Source organism: Exophiala aquamarina, assembly GCF_000709125.1.
Source record: "Exophiala aquamarina CBS 119918 chromosome Unknown aczIA-supercont1.13, whole genome shotgun sequence".
NCBI classification, from domain to species: Eukaryota; Fungi; Ascomycota; class Eurotiomycetes; order Chaetothyriales; family Herpotrichiellaceae; genus Exophiala; species Exophiala aquamarina.
Window position 1 is genome coordinate 659095 of NW_013550575.1, and position 17553 is coordinate 676647.

At 52.8% G+C, this 17553-nt stretch overlaps 8 protein-coding genes across 8 annotated transcripts; 3 read left to right on the plus strand and 5 right to left on the minus strand.

Annotated features, from left to right (window-relative positions):
* Positions 1 to 821: 821 nt before the first annotated feature.
* On the plus strand, positions 822 to 2009 carry A1O9_10536 (uncharacterized protein; the record flags this gene model as incomplete). The annotated part of the gene is made up of 1 exon (XM_013400697.1): positions 822 to 2009. One exon carries the CDS (start codon positions 822 to 824, stop codon positions 2007 to 2009), a length of 1188 nt encoding a protein of 395 aa, XP_013256151.1.
* Positions 2010 to 2934: 925 nt separating this feature from the next.
* A1O9_10537 (uncharacterized protein) lies at positions 2935 to 3898 on the plus strand (the record flags this gene model as incomplete). Its single annotated transcript, XM_013400698.1, has 3 exons — positions 2935 to 3136; positions 3189 to 3545; positions 3600 to 3898. The coding sequence occupies 3 exons, from the start codon at positions 2935 to 2937 to the stop codon at positions 3896 to 3898; spliced, it is 858 nt and encodes a 285-aa protein (XP_013256152.1).
* A 483-nt stretch (positions 3899 to 4381) lies between these two features.
* A1O9_10538 (uncharacterized protein) lies at positions 4382 to 6076 on the plus strand (the record flags this gene model as incomplete). The annotated part of the gene is made up of 1 exon (XM_013400699.1): positions 4382 to 6076. One exon carries the CDS (start codon positions 4382 to 4384, stop codon positions 6074 to 6076), a length of 1695 nt encoding a protein of 564 aa, XP_013256153.1.
* A 1727-nt stretch (positions 6077 to 7803) lies between these two features.
* On the minus strand, positions 7804 to 8595 carry A1O9_10539 (uncharacterized protein; the record flags this gene model as incomplete). The annotated part of the gene is made up of 1 exon (XM_013400700.1): positions 7804 to 8595. One exon carries the CDS (start codon positions 8593 to 8595, stop codon positions 7804 to 7806), a length of 792 nt encoding a protein of 263 aa, XP_013256154.1.
* A 354-nt stretch (positions 8596 to 8949) lies between these two features.
* A1O9_10540 (serine/threonine protein kinase) lies at positions 8950 to 10640 on the minus strand (the record flags this gene model as incomplete). The annotated part of the gene is made up of 3 exons (XM_013400701.1): positions 8950 to 9262; positions 9323 to 10566; positions 10614 to 10640. The coding sequence occupies 3 exons, from the start codon at positions 10638 to 10640 to the stop codon at positions 8950 to 8952; spliced, it is 1584 nt and encodes a 527-aa protein (XP_013256155.1).
* Positions 10641 to 11229: 589 nt separating this feature from the next.
* Positions 11230 to 13176, minus strand: A1O9_10541 (uncharacterized protein; the record flags this gene model as incomplete). The annotated part of the gene is made up of 1 exon (XM_013400702.1): positions 11230 to 13176. One exon carries the CDS (start codon positions 13174 to 13176, stop codon positions 11230 to 11232), a length of 1947 nt encoding a protein of 648 aa, XP_013256156.1.
* A 589-nt stretch (positions 13177 to 13765) lies between these two features.
* Positions 13766 to 14554, minus strand: A1O9_10542 (uncharacterized protein; the record flags this gene model as incomplete). The annotated part of the gene is made up of 1 exon (XM_013400703.1): positions 13766 to 14554. The coding sequence occupies one exon, from the start codon at positions 14552 to 14554 to the stop codon at positions 13766 to 13768; it is 789 nt and encodes a 262-aa protein (XP_013256157.1).
* Positions 14555 to 15467: 913 nt separating this feature from the next.
* A1O9_10543 (uncharacterized protein) lies at positions 15468 to 16577 on the minus strand (the record flags this gene model as incomplete). Its single annotated transcript, XM_013400704.1, has 1 exon — positions 15468 to 16577. The coding sequence occupies one exon, from the start codon at positions 16575 to 16577 to the stop codon at positions 15468 to 15470; it is 1110 nt and encodes a 369-aa protein (XP_013256158.1).
* Positions 16578 to 17553: the final 976 nt, after the last annotated feature.

Genomic DNA, 17553 nt, shown 5'->3' on the forward strand with positions numbered 1-17553 from the left:
TGTGACCGCAGACATGTTCATTCGTAAGTGGTGCTGCGGACTATCAACAGTGAGTTGTTATTATTCTAGATAAGTACTTCTTGAGTCCATCATACTTCCCATGATAGATGAATCGGTACACCAAGAAATAACATTATAATACAAGATCCAAACGGATGGGAGGATGGGAGAAGGCTGGGAGCCATCAGATCAGGTATCAAAGCTGAGGAAAGGCAGAGGGAGGGGAGAGCACAGTCCAACCGGACCCAGTAATAGGCTTCTATCTCAGCCGCCTAGCTATCAGACGGCAAGGCGGACTGTAGCGATGATCCGGCAGCCTTATTATTGTGTGTTGATGCAGGGACGAGGAGGCCAAGAGCCGCCTGAATTCTGAATGGCTAGATTCATTACGGAGTACTCGATATCAGAGGGTTGTTGGTGCGGCTGAACATATTGTTGGTGGAAGACAAAGTATCTGTGCCCGTAGGTATATACTGTCTGACGAGAAGGTCTAAGGAACCAAGATCAATCATCACTTACAGACCAAGACGCATGTACGTGGTATAGTGGTCTGAGGGGAGGCGGTGAAGAATAATTGGTTATCAGATAGAATCGGACGGAGTAGAAGTCAGGCTCACCGGAGATGACGATCCCGCGCATCAGTCGTCGCTTCCCCAACATTTGGTTTCTCGCGTGCCTGCCGTTTCCCTTTTTATTTTCCGGCCTTTGATATTAACCATCCGTCCGCATACGTACCAGGACCAGAGGATAGACGCTCCATCCACCGTGTGTAGTTGCACCATTCTCTCTCTGCTCCAAGACCTTTTACGCATGTCCACCTTATGGCTACCGAGGTAGCTACCACTGGGTCTGTTCCAAACGGACCCCATGACCCTGAAAAGACCGTCGCCGATCTCTCCAATGGCTTAATCGATGTCAAACTCGACGGCCAGGCTGCAACTGATCAGACTGCGCCCGTCACCACTACAGAGCCTGCGACTGCGAGGAAGGACTCGACCCCTGCAGCTGCATCCACCGCATTGCCTCCTCTACCGAGCCTTCCTCGATCCTCCGCCGATGGCCTTATCAAGACTCCACTTTCTGAGCCCCTAGAAACATCTCAGCCTGTCCAGAGACCACAATTAACCTCTGAACATGAAACAAAATATGCTACCCTACTCAGCAATGTCCAAGCGTGGACCGAGATTCCCGACGCGTCGACAAAGGATGCAAAGACGACGCCCCTGACCGACTCCGAGCGCATGTTTCTCACCCGAGAATGTCTACTTCGTTACTGCAGGGCTACCAATTGGGACATTGCCCAGTCGGAAACAAGATTGAGAAACACTTTGGTTTGGCGCCGGGAATATGGAGTCGAATCGCGCACTAAAGACTTCATCTCCATCGAGAACGCTACAGGAAAGCAAGTCATTTTGGGATGGGATAACCACGGACGCACTTGTCAATATCTACGACCGTCGAAGCAAAACACCGAGCGCAGCGATCGCCAGATTCAGCACTTGGTCTTTATGCTTGAACGGGCGATTGACCTGATGCCCCCTGGTCAAGAAACACTGGCACTCCTCATCAACTTTGCTGAGACTAAGTCCGGTCAAGGAGCCACGCTGTCACAAGGCAGGCAGACCCTGAACATTCTTCAGAACCACTATCCCGAGCGATTGGGCCGTGCCTTTGTGACCAATGTGCCTTTCTATATTTGGGGATTCTTCAAATTGATCACTCCGTTCATTGACCCTCTGACGCGCGAGAAGATCAAGTTCAACGAGGACATGGGCCTTCATGTACCTCGGGAGCAACTGTTGAAGGAGAGCGGTGGACTGGTGGAGTTCGAATATGACCATGAACAGTATTGGCCCGCGTTGAATGGACTATGTGAATTCAAGAGGGCGGAGCAACAGGCAAGATGGAAGACAGGGGGGAAGCGGATTGGGGAATACGAGGGATACCTCAAAGGGACGGAGGAGAAGAGTCTGAGTGAAAGGGAGCAGGAGGTCGAAGTGGAAGGCTGAAGGTTGAAGGTGAGGTGAAAGTCAAGGTTACTACATACTACAGACTATAGACATTATTGTTGTTACAGTACATACACTACTACGTAGGATAGGGGAGTGGTCATACAGTACTCCGTAGGATAGGAGAGTGGTCAATGATTGTCACATGCCATCATGGCAGTACCACGTGCTGACATTCACGATTTCCTACACTAACCCGAACAGGCCTAGGCTTTCCGGCCCTCCATCCCACCTTTTTCGCAACCCCTCCATCCAAGATCCAACCCAATTCCACGCCACGCCATGCCATGCCATGCCATCCTATCCCATCCCATCCATCCACTCACTCATCTTTGTTACTGCGAATTGCTTGCATCCAACTACCATTGCCTAACTTAGGCCCTGCGCTCACCAGCCCTACTCACCTCCTAAGCTAGAGGGTCTTTCCCCGCACACACTCTCGCTCACTCTTCGTCTCTACCGGCCGCCGCTTGCCTGCGCGCCCGTCTCTTTCCGTCCAGGACTTCATAAAATGCAGTTGGGGCGGTCGCTATGGCAGAGAATGAGGTGACTCGAAGTCACAATGGCCATCTGCTTTCTTCTTCTTCCAACAACTCGCCTTCGCCTCCGCCTCCATTCCACCATGCGCATGGTCACGAGGCCACCTTTGTCCGACCGGCAGATTTACTTAGACCCCGCGCCATTTCTCGTCCTATGACTCCTGCGAAACCCGATCGTCCCATTGATAGAGACGAAAGAGCAGGCTTGGTAAGAGATATCTATTTGGCCAGGACCGCCGATGTACTGACGGGAGGAGTAGAAAGCCATCAGAGATTTCCTGAGAGTACGAACGTGTTACGAAGTGCTTCCGCTCAGCTTTCGTTTGATTGAGCTCGATGTTGGTTTGACAGTGAAAGAGAGCTTGAACATTCTGGTCCAGTGTGGTATGTCGATGATCGTCCTGATTGCTCTCCCTCCATTACTGACCACCGATTCAGGCATCGTCTCTGCCCCGTTGTGGGACTCAACCACCTCTACCTACGCTGGACTCCTGACTGTTACCGACTACCTAAATGTGGTCAGGTACTACAATCTTCATGCCGATAAGCTGAAAGACATTGATAAATTGGTCCTGAGTGATCTAAAAGGTCGTTACTTATCCTTTGTCACTTCCCAACATCAGCACTGATTAGATTCTAGATGTTGAAAAAGTGCTTAATGTCAAGGCTCCGGAGACTTTATCCGTCTCACCGGAGGCAGTCCTGTACGATGCCTTGCGCAAACAACTCGTCTCTCGTGCTCGACGTATCCCGCTGGTGTCTTACGACAGCGATACTCAACGGACCTTGGTCACGAGTGTCATTACCCAATACAGAATTCTCAAGTTCATCGCCATGAACGTCAAGGAGACGGATATGCTCAGAAAACCCCTGGAAACCATCAAACTGGGGACGTATGGGAGCATTGTGCGCTGTAGCATGGACACAACTGTACTCGATGTCGTCGATGAGATGGTGACCAAGAACATCTCGAGTGTTCCGGTTGTCACAACCGAGGGTGAGAAGCCATTCTCGCAACTCCCGCACCACTTCCCTGCTAACAACCTTTTAGGTATTTTGTTGAATGTATTTGAGGCAGTAGACGTCATTGAAATCCTTAAGACGGGTGACTATGGCAATCTCACGTGGACAGTTGGCAAGGCGCTTTCAGCACGATCACAACATCATCCAGGCATTTATTGTTGTTCGTTTGAGGATGGACTAGACACAATTTTCGAAACCATCAAGAAATCCCGGGTTCACCGGCTGATGATAGTGGACGATAACAATTATCTCAAGGGAATTCTGTCACTCAGCGACATATTGCATTACCTTCTAGTCGAAGGCCAGGAAGAAACCAACCATGCATAATGACAACCGGGTGGACCACTTGCAGCGCATGGCGTTTTTCGGTTTTACGGAATGGCGCCTGGTGGGGGGTAATCAGGTAATAATAAGAGCCGCCTATGGCATGTCCTGGCTGGATGGAACCAAGATAGATACCAGTCGCGATAGACTTGAAGTAGGAAGACGAGTAATCTCATGGTAGATGGTTTACCTGCGGAGACTGTAACTGTAGGGTGCTCGTGGGTGCTGTCTTGCTCTGGTGAATGCTTGCCTGAACTACTGTGTCTGCGTAACTATGGTCCACCGTATAATCCACCGACGTTAATCTTCCCCGACGGTAGGACTTCAGGCAGGTTCGCCGACATGGAATTTAATGATCACTCCAACCTTGAAGTGGAAATGCTCATGACTCTCCCTTAAGCGTCCACCAGAGGCTAATTGAACGATCTCTCACACTCCTATAGGCCCCTCCCCTCGGGACACCCGGCTTCGAGACCATCTCCCACAATGCCTCCCCCAATGCCAAACCCGTCCAGGCGCATGACCGCAAACCCAGCACGGCCAGTTGCAAGGTATCGTCCTGGAAAACCAGTTGCTGAGCAAGAGTCATCTGACGAAGACGAAGAAGAAGAAGAAGAAGAAGACGAACGACGGCAACAGCAACGGCAACGGCAACCCCAGCGGAAACCTCAAGCAGCGCCTAAGAGGCAGAGCCATGCCCCTCAGCTGTCCGAAGCAAGCGAGGATGAAGACGAAGATGGCTTTGTGACAGATCCGGAAAACGGTGAGGAGGAGCAGCGGGAACTAGGCACAGCTTCAATAGCAAAAGCGCATTCCGGAACACCACAAGGCACATTGATACGACAAAGGCTTAAACCACCTGATACGAAGGAAGGGGACGAGGATGAGCCAGGAGAAGAAGAGTCTTCCTCGTCAGAAGAATACTCGTCAGAAGAGGAGGAATCGTCGTCCGAGGAGGAAGCTCCCAGGCGGAAATTCCAACGCCCGACCTTCATCAAGAAATCAGACCGAAAGCAATCACAGACACAAGCATCGCTCACCTCTGCTCCCGAGCCCAGTACCGCAGCAACCTCCGATCTGGCCGAACCTACACCATATCTATCTACCGAGCTCGACGAACAAGCCCGACGTCTCGCCCAAGCAGATCTCCTGATCAAAGACAAGCTGGAACGTGACATCATCGCCCGCGCGCAGGGCAAGAAAGCATGGGACGACGACGACGACCTCCAGCCCGAAAACCTCGTCAACGACACAGATGGCCTCGACCCAGAAGCCGAGTACGCGGCGTGGAAACTCCGCGAGCTCAAGCGCCTCAAGCGCGACCGCGAAGCGCTGATTGCGCGAGAGAAGGAGATCGAAGAGATCGAGCGGCGAAGGAACCTGACCGCAGAAGAGCGGGACAAGGAAGACCGAGAATACCTCGATAAGCAGAAACAGGAGCGCGACGAAGGCCGGTCGGACGCTCAGTACCTGGCGCGGTACCACCACAAGGGCGCCTTCTTCCAAGGCGATGAGACGGCCGAGTTTTTGAAACGCAGAGACGTTATGGGGGCGCGCTTCGAGGACCAGGTCTCGGATAAATCCGCCCTGCCGGAGTACATGCGCCTGCGGGACATGACGAAGCTGGGCAAGAAAGGCCGCACCAGGTATACGGATCTGAAGGGCCAAGACACAGGGCACTTTGGTGAGGATGTCAAGCGGTGGAGGGGGAGTGGTGGTGGGACTGGCGGTGCAGCTGGAGGAGGAGCGGCGGAGTTGGACACGAGGGGCTTGGATGAACGGTTTCTGCCCGACAATCAACGCGGAGGCGTGCGCACTGGACCGACCGGTGCGAATGCAAGTACCGTTGGGCCGAGGGGAGATCATGAACGAACCAGAGATAGGCATAGGGAGGAGAGCTACGGCAGAGACGGCAGGGACGATCGGGACCGGTACCGCGAAAGCAGAGATCGAGATGGAAATCGAAATGATAACTCTCCTCGCAGAGACCGTCGCCGATCGTATTCGGCGTCGCGGTCGTGGTCGCCCCTAGGTAGCAGTCGACGCAAACATTCACGGTCCGGCTCGCCTGTCGCGCGGAAGAGGCGTCAAGTCGATGACTTCCGTGACGACGAGCGGGTTAGAGACGGCGCGCGGAGTAGATACAGAGATGGCGATAGGAGTAGGGAACGCGACGAGTAGAGGCCGAGAGCGAATTAATGCTTGCATTAGATCGGCACCGGGCATGATGCTGTATTAATACAACGCAGCATGGCATGGCATGGCAGCTCGAAGCAGTGTGCGACAGTAGGACGGACTCACGGCAGTGCAAATAAAATAAGCCCTTGGAACTTTGAATCTATCGCGGCCGATTCCGACGTTCTCTATCGCAATTACCACGGCGTGCGACTAGTTCACAGAGGGCTGCGTTGAAGAGGAAGGGCAGGTGAGCGAAGCATAGGCAATGCATGCACAACATGGCTTGGGATTGTCATGGCCAGCTATGTCTCAATAAATGATACACGCCTAGACTCGACAGTCTGCCTATGTAGACAGTCTACCCATGAGGCACCCAGTGTCAAAGGCAGCTGAGGCCAGGTCGGTACGTTGCTGCGCTGAGCAAGCCGTGTGTAGCTGGAGTCCGCAGGCACATTTCGAATCCAGTCGTACATGCTATGACACGCTATGCCGTGCCGGCGATGCCATACAGTCCCCGATAATCCCACCCTCTCGCCCAAAGCGCTTATCCCCTTTTCCAATCGCGCCTGTAATATGGTTTGTCATGTCGATCTGCCTCTGTTCGGCCGAGTTACATCCTCACCACGTACTCATCATCGTGGGGAATTTTGTTCACCCGATGACAGGAGATGCTCCGTCTCTGATCTTCCGAGTATCATGGATCCATGGCTTCGCAAGCCATGGAGGCCCTGGTGAGTACACCCACTCTCATGCCCAACAATGCAGCGCAGGTGAATCTCATGGACAGTTCTTTCGGTTTTCCGTTTGCCGTGTCTGTCTACCTCCCCTCTGCGTCTCATGAAGACAGATGACGAGGCTCGCTGGGTCACTCCCTCGTTTGCCCGCTGCGTAGGTATAAGACGGTCGGAAAATCCGCGACTAGCAGCGGTCTTGCCTTCCAATCCATGTCCACGTCGCAAATAATCATCCAGACCGCTGTAAATAAGACATGTTAATCCCACCTTCAAGCTTCGAAATGATTTATACAAACCAAATCGTCATGGCATCCATCGCTCGAGCAGGTACGCCTCCCCATGTACAACCCAAGGCAGTCCCTCCCCCTTTCTCCCCGGAGCGACCCATGCTGCCCGACGACTTCCGCGGTAAGGCTTCTCCGTCCCGAGAATTCCGATGATTGGTACGATGTAATATGCTGAAAATGATATTTAGGATCTAGCATCCAGTGCGACCCTATCTGGACGGATTTCGATGATGACGGTAAGAAAGATCCCCTGGTTGTGATTCAGCACATCTGGTGTTACTTGGTCACTGCTGACACAACCTCTCGAATAGAGCCGAGTGATGCAAGCCTCCCGCAGGCAGCGTATCCGCTTGATGGTTCTGACCACGACGACGGCAAGGAGAATGAGGATCCTGCTGAGAGGTGCCCGAAGAGGCACTTCACCTAGGTCGGCTATATCGGAGTTGGTACTCACCAAACTACACTTTGATTGTGCTCCACCCGCCAGGAGATAACTTCGAGTGTTGCTGGATAGTGAGAGTGTGCAATGGGAATAAACCTGGGCCTGCTACTGGAGACTCAGCCAGCAGTTATGGCTGACGAATTGAGGCGAGACATTGGAGCTGGAAGCGGCGTGAAGCTCAAAATGAGACGTTCCTGTTTAAGCAAGGTTCGGGGATACCAGATATTGCCGCTGCCGTCGGATATTCGCGAATTTTGCAATTCCCAATCACTTGATGCCCTGCCTCTCCAACTCCTTCTCCCGTTCCAGCACATGCTCTTCAAACTTGATCAAAAAGACAGTCCGATTCGGCCACACATCAGTGCCAGTATTATGCGCCGAGGCCTTACACTGAAATCCCGCGCCATCGCACACGCCCTCGATAATGCCGGCGATATATGCAGCAACACTCAACTGGTTCATCTCCTTTGGCACGGAGATATAATGATTCGTCAACGGCGTATTATCAATAATCATATACTCGCCCGGGTTCGCCGTGCTCTGCTCCAGCGAGTCAGCAGGTCGGCTGAACAGTAGCGGGTACAGCTTGGTGGTCAATAGCGTGAGCAGCGGCAGCAGCCGCAGCGGCCTGTTCGCGCCGCCCGCGCCGCCGGCCGAACTGCTCGTCGATGAAGTCGAGCTCGAGCTCCCGGCCGGACTGGCTCGGTACAGCAGCAGATCGAGCAGCTTCAGGCCCAGAGGGTATCCCTGTTCGTTCAATCTCTTCTCAAAGTCCTGGATCCCCTTGACCCGCCGGTGGGCGTACGACACCATCTCCATGAACAGGTACGCGAAGCTGGCGCGGGAGAGTTCGGCGTTCCGTGAGCGGTTGAGGTTGCGGTCGTAGATTGTTTTGCGGCTCGAGGGGTAGCGGAGGGTTGAGGTGGAGATCGTCGAGGTGGGTGTGTTGCTGCCACCTACCAGGGTGTAGGTGGATGCGGAATATTGGGAGAGATGGCGCGAGGGCGACGACGTATGCGACGATGCGCCTGACATGACGCCTGGTGGGAGACCTGCCATGGCGGTGGCGGTGGCGGTAGTGGCGGGTTATAGACTGGAGGTATCAGTTCTCATGCATTTAGGACCTTAGGACGGCCAGCTGGGTAATGGCAGTGAATATGTGGTTTGGACGAGAGACGGCCGGACATGAGGTATGGAAGGTGAATTGAGGTTGGGTTGGAGATGGGATGGGAGACAACAGAGCAGGTATGCCGAGGGCGACCCCATTTTGCAGGGTCAGGGGATTTCAGCCTTGTCTTCCAACTCGTATTAAATGGTAAGCCAGGAGACATTAATATTGATTCCAGGTGACGGGTGCTCGTACGAGTAATTCAGCATGTTTAAGATTCACCTCTCATGACATTTCATTTCATCTCATCCTCCACTCTTCACCTGGTCAGAGTTGCGTCCTTGGCTATTGAAGTAATCTTCATTATATTTGCCATCGCCATTACCATTACCGTCGATCACTCCCTCTTTTGTGATTGGTTGGTCCAGGAACTCTCCTTCTTCCACTTTCGGTCCCTCCCACTCGTTGAATGCCTTTTGTCGCTGTCTCGAGTTCCATTGTAGAGTTCTCGAGATACTGTTGACCCAGTCTTCGCTGCGACGACCTGGGGGCATCACGTTGGCAAAGGGATATCGCGAGGCTGATATGGTCACGTAGTCCCCAGGGAAAAGTTCGACTCTACGTCATCAGTCAGTTATTGTCGGATCGGGAACTTATTCTCGAAGTGGATCCTCTCACCTCTCACGTCCATCAAAACTCGCCCAAGAATTGGATCTCGCATCATACGGCACCCCAAGCCTCAGCACAATGGTGTCCGGAAGAATAATGGGTCGGAACGAAAGGGTGTGCGCGCAGATGGCGGTTACAAGGATGACCGGGTTTTCAGGATGACACAACGATCCGCCGGCAGCCAGATTGTAAGCCGTGGAGCCGGTCGGGGTCGCAACACAAATCCCGTCAGCCTGCACAGTGGTAAGATGCTCCTCGTCTCCAAAAAGCTCTATCGTTGACATAGTAGGATTAGGCCCGCGGTCGACTACCACGTCGTTCAAAATCTCGAAGCTTCGGTCTGGTTTATGGGTCTTTCGGTCATCGGCTTCCTCTCCAATCAGCTCCTCGACGATGTCACGATTCTCGGCGTCATCGTCGCGTTTATATGATCTCATTATGGTGCCTTCGAACCGCAATCTCAGGCTGATAGTCACGCCATCCCGCAGGGCTTGTGTCAGGATATGCTGGTGGTCGTTGAAGTCGAATTTGGTCAAGAAGCCCAAAGAGCCGAGGGCAAAGGACAGAACAGGCGGGACGACCCTTTGGAACAGCCAACTTGCGTAAAGCACCGTTCCATCGCCACCGAGGGTGACCACGAAATCAAATAAATGTGGGTGTCTCTTGGCCAGATTGTTGTCCCAGTATTTTAGTCTGTCGCCGTAAGAGGGATCTTCGGCAATCAAGCCATTCGCATCGAATGCTTTATTGTTCTTCATGGTGTCTTCCACGTAGACAATGTACGGTACAGCCCGATCTTTCGAAAGCAACCACCTTGCTACTTCTTGGGTCTTTGCTATCAATGACTGATCATGCGCCTTGGTCAGGAGAAAAATGGTGCGGATTCGAAGACGGACTTTGAGATTCCCCAGCTTTTTGGCCAACGCCCGCACGCTCATAGCCATTTCGCTTAGCTGCTTCTTCGTCAGGAGTCGTGATTGCGTAGCTCGGACCTCCTCGTTCAGATAATCAGCTCCATTGGTGGCCGAACCCGAGCCGGAGCCTTGCTTGATGGGCTCGAATTCGTTGATCTGCTCGAGCTTGGATTCGACTTTGGGCTGTTGGCCGAGGGAGGTCTTTTCGACCAACTTGTGGACGAGGCATTGGGATGATGCACGGGGCGCGTGTCGGCGAGAGGGTCTCTCGACTTGAGGCGTTTCGGCGAGGACAACAGAGGATTTTCGGCGTCGATTTACGTCCTGGTCGAAGACGACCTGGTTGATGGGGGTGAGTGACTGTCGGACAAGGGATCATGGCTGACGGACCTCGATCTTGCGATTGAACTCATCTTCACTGCTGGAGCCACTATGTAGCTGTCGATGTCAGCCTAGAATTGCTGTAGGAAGGAGTGGTCAAAGGTGCGTACTTCGTCCGGTATACATTCACTTATCCTTCGGCTCAAGTGAGGGGCACCTGATCCTGCCATTGATGTGAATGGGATTGTGCCCGAGATTTGAGACTGGATGAGGCTACGAGAAGGGAATGGCAATCTCCAGCATGAGCATGGTCATTTTCATGATCTGATCAGTGAACAAGGTAGGCAGCATCGAGTTGAGACTGGCTTTCCAACCCAGTGGCAAGCAGAATGATTGTGCTTTGATGAACGCAGCGACGGCGCGGGGAACAACAATATCCCGATGACTAACCATCCCTTTTGAGAAACACCCCCTCGTTTGCCAAGTTGGTACTGGGAGAGATTATTCACGCGTTTGGTGATATAGAGACGTCACGAGGTACATCGTATATCGACGCGAATAGATTTTATGGGCACATCTACTTGAATCTCTCCTCTGCTCAAAACAGCCTTTCCATTACACCACTGGGTATCATATGTTGTACAGTCGTGAGTCATAATCTCGTGAGATGCAACCAGACGTTCAGAACGCAGATCCTAAAGCAATGCTATGAACCTGGTCCTGCTGCCGATGCCGATGCCCCGGCAACCTGGTTTCTGTAGCTGTCCTCATTACCGGGACGGGCTTGTCGGTCTGTGGGCTAATGACTCCTTCTGCACTAGAAAGAGACGATGACTCCGAGTCAGAGCTTGCAGTATTCGAGCTTCCTGAGGCTTGCGGCCCAGGGATCGGTATGTGGTCTGCCTCCCCGTCAACCTGCACCTTGGTCGCCGGCTGTGTATCGTGGATTGGCCGCTCGGATGTCACAGAACGTTCGGTAGGTGTACCCAGACGAGTCTCACTGGGATGTGTCGATTCTGCGACGGCCCCTGCTTGTGTTCCAGCTACGCTGTAGTCTGGTACTTGTGTTACAGCTTCGTAGAAAAAGATGAAACCATTACCCCGACTCAGAACGTCTCCTTCTGTAGTTTTGGTGACGATATCGTCGTTGAAGGAATACCAGTTCTTATCTCGTTTCCCAAGTGCAACATAGTGTCCATTGTCGTGTCGGCCGTAGTGCGTAACCACACATTTCAGTTCATACACCGCATCGACTCTTTCATCCTCAACATTCAAGGGCGCACACCATCGACTCAAGAAATTGAGAGTAGCCGGGAAGGAAATGGGTGCACTGTTCTTCTTCTGATTCCCAAAATCGTCGAATATGCTGCGATTGATGTGAAACACGAGGTCTTTTGGCAACCTACCTACAGTGATCTGCTTTGCTTTGGTTCGCAGTATCGGTCTTCTCTGTTTGGGTTGTTGTGGCTTCGTCGTTGAAATCGCGTCATTCCTCACGGGCTCAACACCAGGCTGATCATCAGCCTCGCCGTATGCAAGTCTTGTACAGCGATCACATTCGACCCCGTCGACTTCTTCCGGAGCCGTGTAATCATCCAGCAAATCCTCGATGCTAGACAGTCCTCTTAGTCCCAGATTCAGTGTCAGACAGGTGAACTGGGTAAGTGACAGTCCCTCGGTGTAGCTACACGTCTTGCATATCAATCCTTGAGCAGTCATCCCATCCATCGGATTTGGTGCTTGTAGCTGGGCACGACCACCAGTGGCAGATGGGACATTCCTGAGACCGAGCTTGGTGTCAGATGAGGGTGGCTCATCACTGACGGTATTTTCCTTTGTTTGAGGTCCTACAGATCGAAGGCACTCCAAGCCTGCCATCGAAGACATTCTGATCGCCCTGGCATATTTAAGAGATTCCTTTTCCACGGCTTCCAGGACTCGGGAGAAGTATTCTTGGGCATCCTGCTGTTGCCAGCTGTCCATTGACTTTAGAATGGAGGGTGTCCACAACACCGTCCGCTGAGAGCTTGACTCGGCTAGTTGTTCGAGGAGCACATCCAAGGCTCGATGTGTCTCTGCCGCCACATTATATCTATTGCAGAGGTCCAGACTCGTCCGCACATAGTGGTGGAAGGCGGGCAGTGATGCCAGTCCTTGAAGCACACTGTTCTGGTAGCATGAATTGTCCCAGTTCCCAAGACCCGGTGGCGTAGGGTCCCGTGGGATTGAAAGATATCCACCGACACCTGAAACACTACCGACCCGCCCGAGCGCGAAGGGGAGTTTCCTTTGTCCAAACATTCTATGGAGAGCGGCCTGTTTGGCAAACATGTCGCCATGATGTTGCTGCTGAAACTTGGCCTCGTCTAGGTGCAGAAGCCCCAATCTCACCATTCCATACTGCATGATGGAGATGAATGGGGAAGGCATGAGGTAGACGAAAATCTCGAAGATGGTCCGCTTGAGCGTGTCGGGCCAGGCATCGAGAAAAGTGAGGGTATAGTAACCCAGGAGCAAGAGGGCAAGCGTCGAGACAATTTTGGTTAAGGCAAGGTATGTGGGCGTAGTGGATGAGATATCGTGTATCTGTAGAGGGCTTTCGTATGCCCTAACCGGGGGGCTGTTCATGTCGAAAGAATGGAGGACGATGGGAGAATAGTTTGAACTGAGGGTTGGGCATATGGTCTTTGGTCGAGGGTGCCACAGGACGTGCAAGGGAGTTCCATTCAAAGCGTACTAATACCCTTTGTTCACATGGAGCGAAACAGTGAAGCCAAGGCTACTGGGATGACGAATAAGGAGGTTGGCAACCGCCGTTGATGTTGAGGTTGAGGGTCTGGGGTTGGTCATAGTCGGTGTGAATGAGGGCGAACGTCGCAGGCGGAGAAGCGGACGCGGACGCTTGATTGATGTGCAAGTCGGAATCCCTTCGCAAGGCTTGGCATCTTCTAGACAGCACGGAAAGTCACATGATTTCATCACACAAATCCAGGGCAATGCAACGAGCTCATGGAAAATGAAGCACACGATTGAAAGGACTCTTGTGCTAGTGATGATGTATATTAGCAAAGTGCAAGCGTGAAGGTCGCCTGTTGGATACATAGTGTCGTCCGTCATCAACTCTGAGTTCGCCGGTCGTGACACCCGCCTGTTTCATCGTCTTCTGCTAGTAGAAGCGAACCAGAAGAGAGCTTTACCAAGTCGTAAGTACCTAGTGTCATTGAGGGGACACTGGTACTGAGCTGTCCGGACTGGGGCTCTCTCGGCTGTCTGTCGTAGCCATCCGTGCTTCCATTGAGACTTTCCTTCTTTTAGCCAACTTCCATAGCGCTCTCGCCGGATCACCAGTTGCATTTTTCAGCCACCACCGTTCCCACAACCAGTCCAGTGCACTAAGAGTCATCCGCCTCAGGTAGACAATGCTGGGGAGATGGCCATGGGTGACTTGGTGTCGCAGGTCCACAAACGCCTCTGGCATCCCAATCGTAGCGGCCAGGGCATACATGGAATTCTCACCCCGACCCCCTGTGGTGGCACTACTATTAGTAGCTGTGAGCGTTGTCGTCCTTATATCTTCTCCATCATCCGAGTCCAGGGCCGTCAACTCGGTAGCACGAGAACGAGCGACATCACGGTCCACAAAGGCATTGACAAACCTCGCAAACGCCATGGCGTAGATACTCTGCAGGGCTTGCACGGACACAGGCATGGAGACGGGGACGCCCGTTGTTTCTGGGGTTTGTCCATGCTCACACACAGTCATCCGCTTCCGTGCTTGGTCATGATGAATCAAGGCGTCTGTCATGTTTGCAGTAGACAAGACAGCAGGAGGGAGCTGGCCGGCCTTGAATAGCCAGAGATTGACGGTGTCGACTGCTCTTTGGCGCATGTCACCCGGTGGTGTTGAAAAAGCATCAAGCTTAGCATGCTGAGCGTAAAACCAATCTCGGACCATGGCGAGCTCTGATTCGTGTCGCCATGGAGGAGGTGGAATCCACTTGCTCATTGTGCAGGCCGGCCTTCAGCGGGCACACACGGCTGCGAGCAGAGCAGAGGCCAGACCATCCAATATTGAGTCACGCTCTGTCTCTGGCTCCAGCATGGACTCGAAGGGTTGGCGAAGGAAATGAGGCTGCTGAGAAGAATTGAGCTGCGTCTGTGACGATCGGGACAGCAATGGTGCAGCTGAATGGCTCGAACTGGACAGCTCGAACGGTGCTAGGACTCTAGTGAAGGAGGATCAAGGTCTAGACGGCAAAGTGCAGTTTCCAGCTGCTGCCAGGATTCAGATATTCAACAGAGCAGCGACCTGCATGCAGTCAGCAGATTCGTTGGTTGGCCAGAGAGATGAGGGCCCTAGGTGTGGTTTGCACCAGCCGCTGTGGGGTAAAGACCAGCCCTTGAAAGGTGTGGATGTACCGATGGCCTTCGCTGAGGCTTGTGGTCCCACTGGGTGCCACTGGAATGTCCAAGGGGCCATACGAGTATGTAAGTGGCTGGGTCAAAGTACGAGGTACGAGAAGATTGATGCAGATTGATGCATTCCAATGAACGATGGCTGATGCGCTCGGATCTGTCGATGGTCACGGTTCATTCATTGGCTACAGAGTAAGAAGACCGCTCCACTTCCAATTCGACGGTCTAGATCTGTGTCATCTCATCTCATTGTTGTCTTGGTGTGTTCTGTGTATCCTAATATTTGTTATGGAATGTTCGTAATACATGATCCTAAGTTGCCTGGTTCCAAGTCCTCTATGCTCGGATGCACTGGCTCTCGTGTGATCTATTGGCAGCACAAATGGGTATCGTTGTTATAAAAAGACATGGCGTGAAGTGGTGCTGCTCATCATGCGAAAAGTGGTAGAAATGGACCATTGTTGAACGCTAGAATGCAAATGCTGCATTTCGTAAGTCGTGATTTAAATCCAGCCGTAGCCGGGGTGTGCAGTGGGATAATAGGCACTGCTGAGCTGGCCGAGGGTTGCAAGATATGTGGTGGCCAGAGAATTTGGCTCCTGGTGGGTGAGAAAGCCCATGTGGTTGGCGATTGATTGAGAACTGTAATCCATTTTCCTGGATCCGTCGAACGGGGTCTCCAACTCTTCATCTTGGTCCTCGTCGTCCTCGTCGTCCTCGGCCAATGCATCCTCGTCAAGCTCCTCATCGTCCCGGTCCTCTGGTACGAAAGATTCCTCCAATATCAAGCCCTTCCGTGTCGCGTTGGAAATGCCGGCAAATAGAAGCGAAGTGGACTGAACGTCGGCGGGAGAGTCGTACAAGCCCATGCCCACGAGTTCCTCCGAGGGGCCTTTCTCCAAGTCTACCGTATCCAGGCTCAGGGTGTCGACGTGTAATGGGAGGCAATCAGGCGAGGATGCTGCGGTGTGGACATTCAACGACGAGGGGGGCTGTTGTGACTGGTTCGGTTGCCATGTGGACTGGAGCAAATTCCCTTGGTAGGGGAGATTGAAAGAGTAGGGGTTGCATTTCTGTTGAGATTGAAGCAACCATGCCTGATCCTCCGCAAGGCCACTGTTGCCCGAATAAGTCGAGGTGTGCCCGGGGTATTCGTCAAGTGGTGTGATGAGCTCTTGGATCTGAGGCTCATTGGCAACAGGATGGGAAAGCGGTGTGATCAGTCCGTTGACATTGGTGGTAGAATAGTCATAAGCAGGTAAGGCTTGACTGCGAACCAAAGGAGGGGTGTTGTAGGAAATGGTATAGAAGTCATCCATGGAAGTTGGATGCCAACTCACGGGGCGCGAGCGAGCGGCATTTGCCAGTGGCCATTGTTGAGCAGCAGTGGTCGTTGGGAGATGATCGACGAAGGATCTAGTACGGGTGGTGGTTGAAGGAGCGGATGTGGTGGTCTTTCTCCTCTTTAAAGTACGCGGGCTGTTGTTCCGACTGCTCGGCTTGACCACCTTGTTGGGGCGGACGAAGTAAGAAGAAACACCGTGTGATGATGAAGAGGCTGGATTGAAGGCCGGTTCTGCAAATCGCTGGGTCCAAGGCTGTGTGTTCTCCATGGCGGAAGCAAAGGCGGGTTATGAGTCGTGGTGGAAGAGGTGAAGAATGGCCAAGTGATGGAAGGCGAGAGGCATATCTACTCTCATTACCGTTACCGAGCAGGGGTGGAAGGAGAAGGGAAGTGGAATTGAAAGGTTGTAGCGTGTGACAGCAAGGGGAAAGACAAGAGATTAAACTGGCACATCAAAGTCAGTAGCAGGAGGACTAGCAACGGTCATCAAAATCAGAGTTAGTTCAAGGTCAACATGGCATCCGACCGAAAGAGTGTTGGACTGGGGCAAGAAAGAGATAGAGTTGGAGCAACGGATAGTCCGCACGGGTGGGATTACCAGAGGATACAGTAGTGGTGGTGGCATGGACTAGTTCTGATGTGACCACTGACCAGAGACCAGACAAGGACAAGGACATCGTTTGACCAAAGCAAGACAAAGATCCAGAACAAGGGTCGGGTATTCACAGACGAGACGAAACTCCTCGTCCTGTCATGTTAGTCCAGTCTGAGCGCAAGAGTCAAGACACGAGCGGGTAGCGGGTGGCGGGTAGCGTGCAAGCGCAAGGGAGATAGAGGCACAGGAGAAACAAACAGTCAGACACGGGCACCAGACAAGGCATGAATCATGAATGTGATTGGGATGAAGCAGTAACGGTGTTTGGACGATGGAGTCGGGTCGGGACTCAGGACTCAGGACTCAGAATGCACGTAGGCGAGATGCGTCAAACGGGCGGTGGAGGTGGAGGTGGACGATGCGATGCGATGTGGACCGTGGACGCCGGACGTGCGTGTGGGTGTGCGGCGGTGACAGCGGGAATTGGATGTGGCAGGCTGGCAGCCCATCAGCAAAAAGCCAGAAGCCAGAAGCCGGAAGCGAAGGGATACGAGGAGTCACTGCTGGGAAAATGTACAAGTACGGAGTAATGTATGGCAAATAGTACCCGTACTTGGTCGCGGACGAGGGACTGGTGGCGCATGTGTAC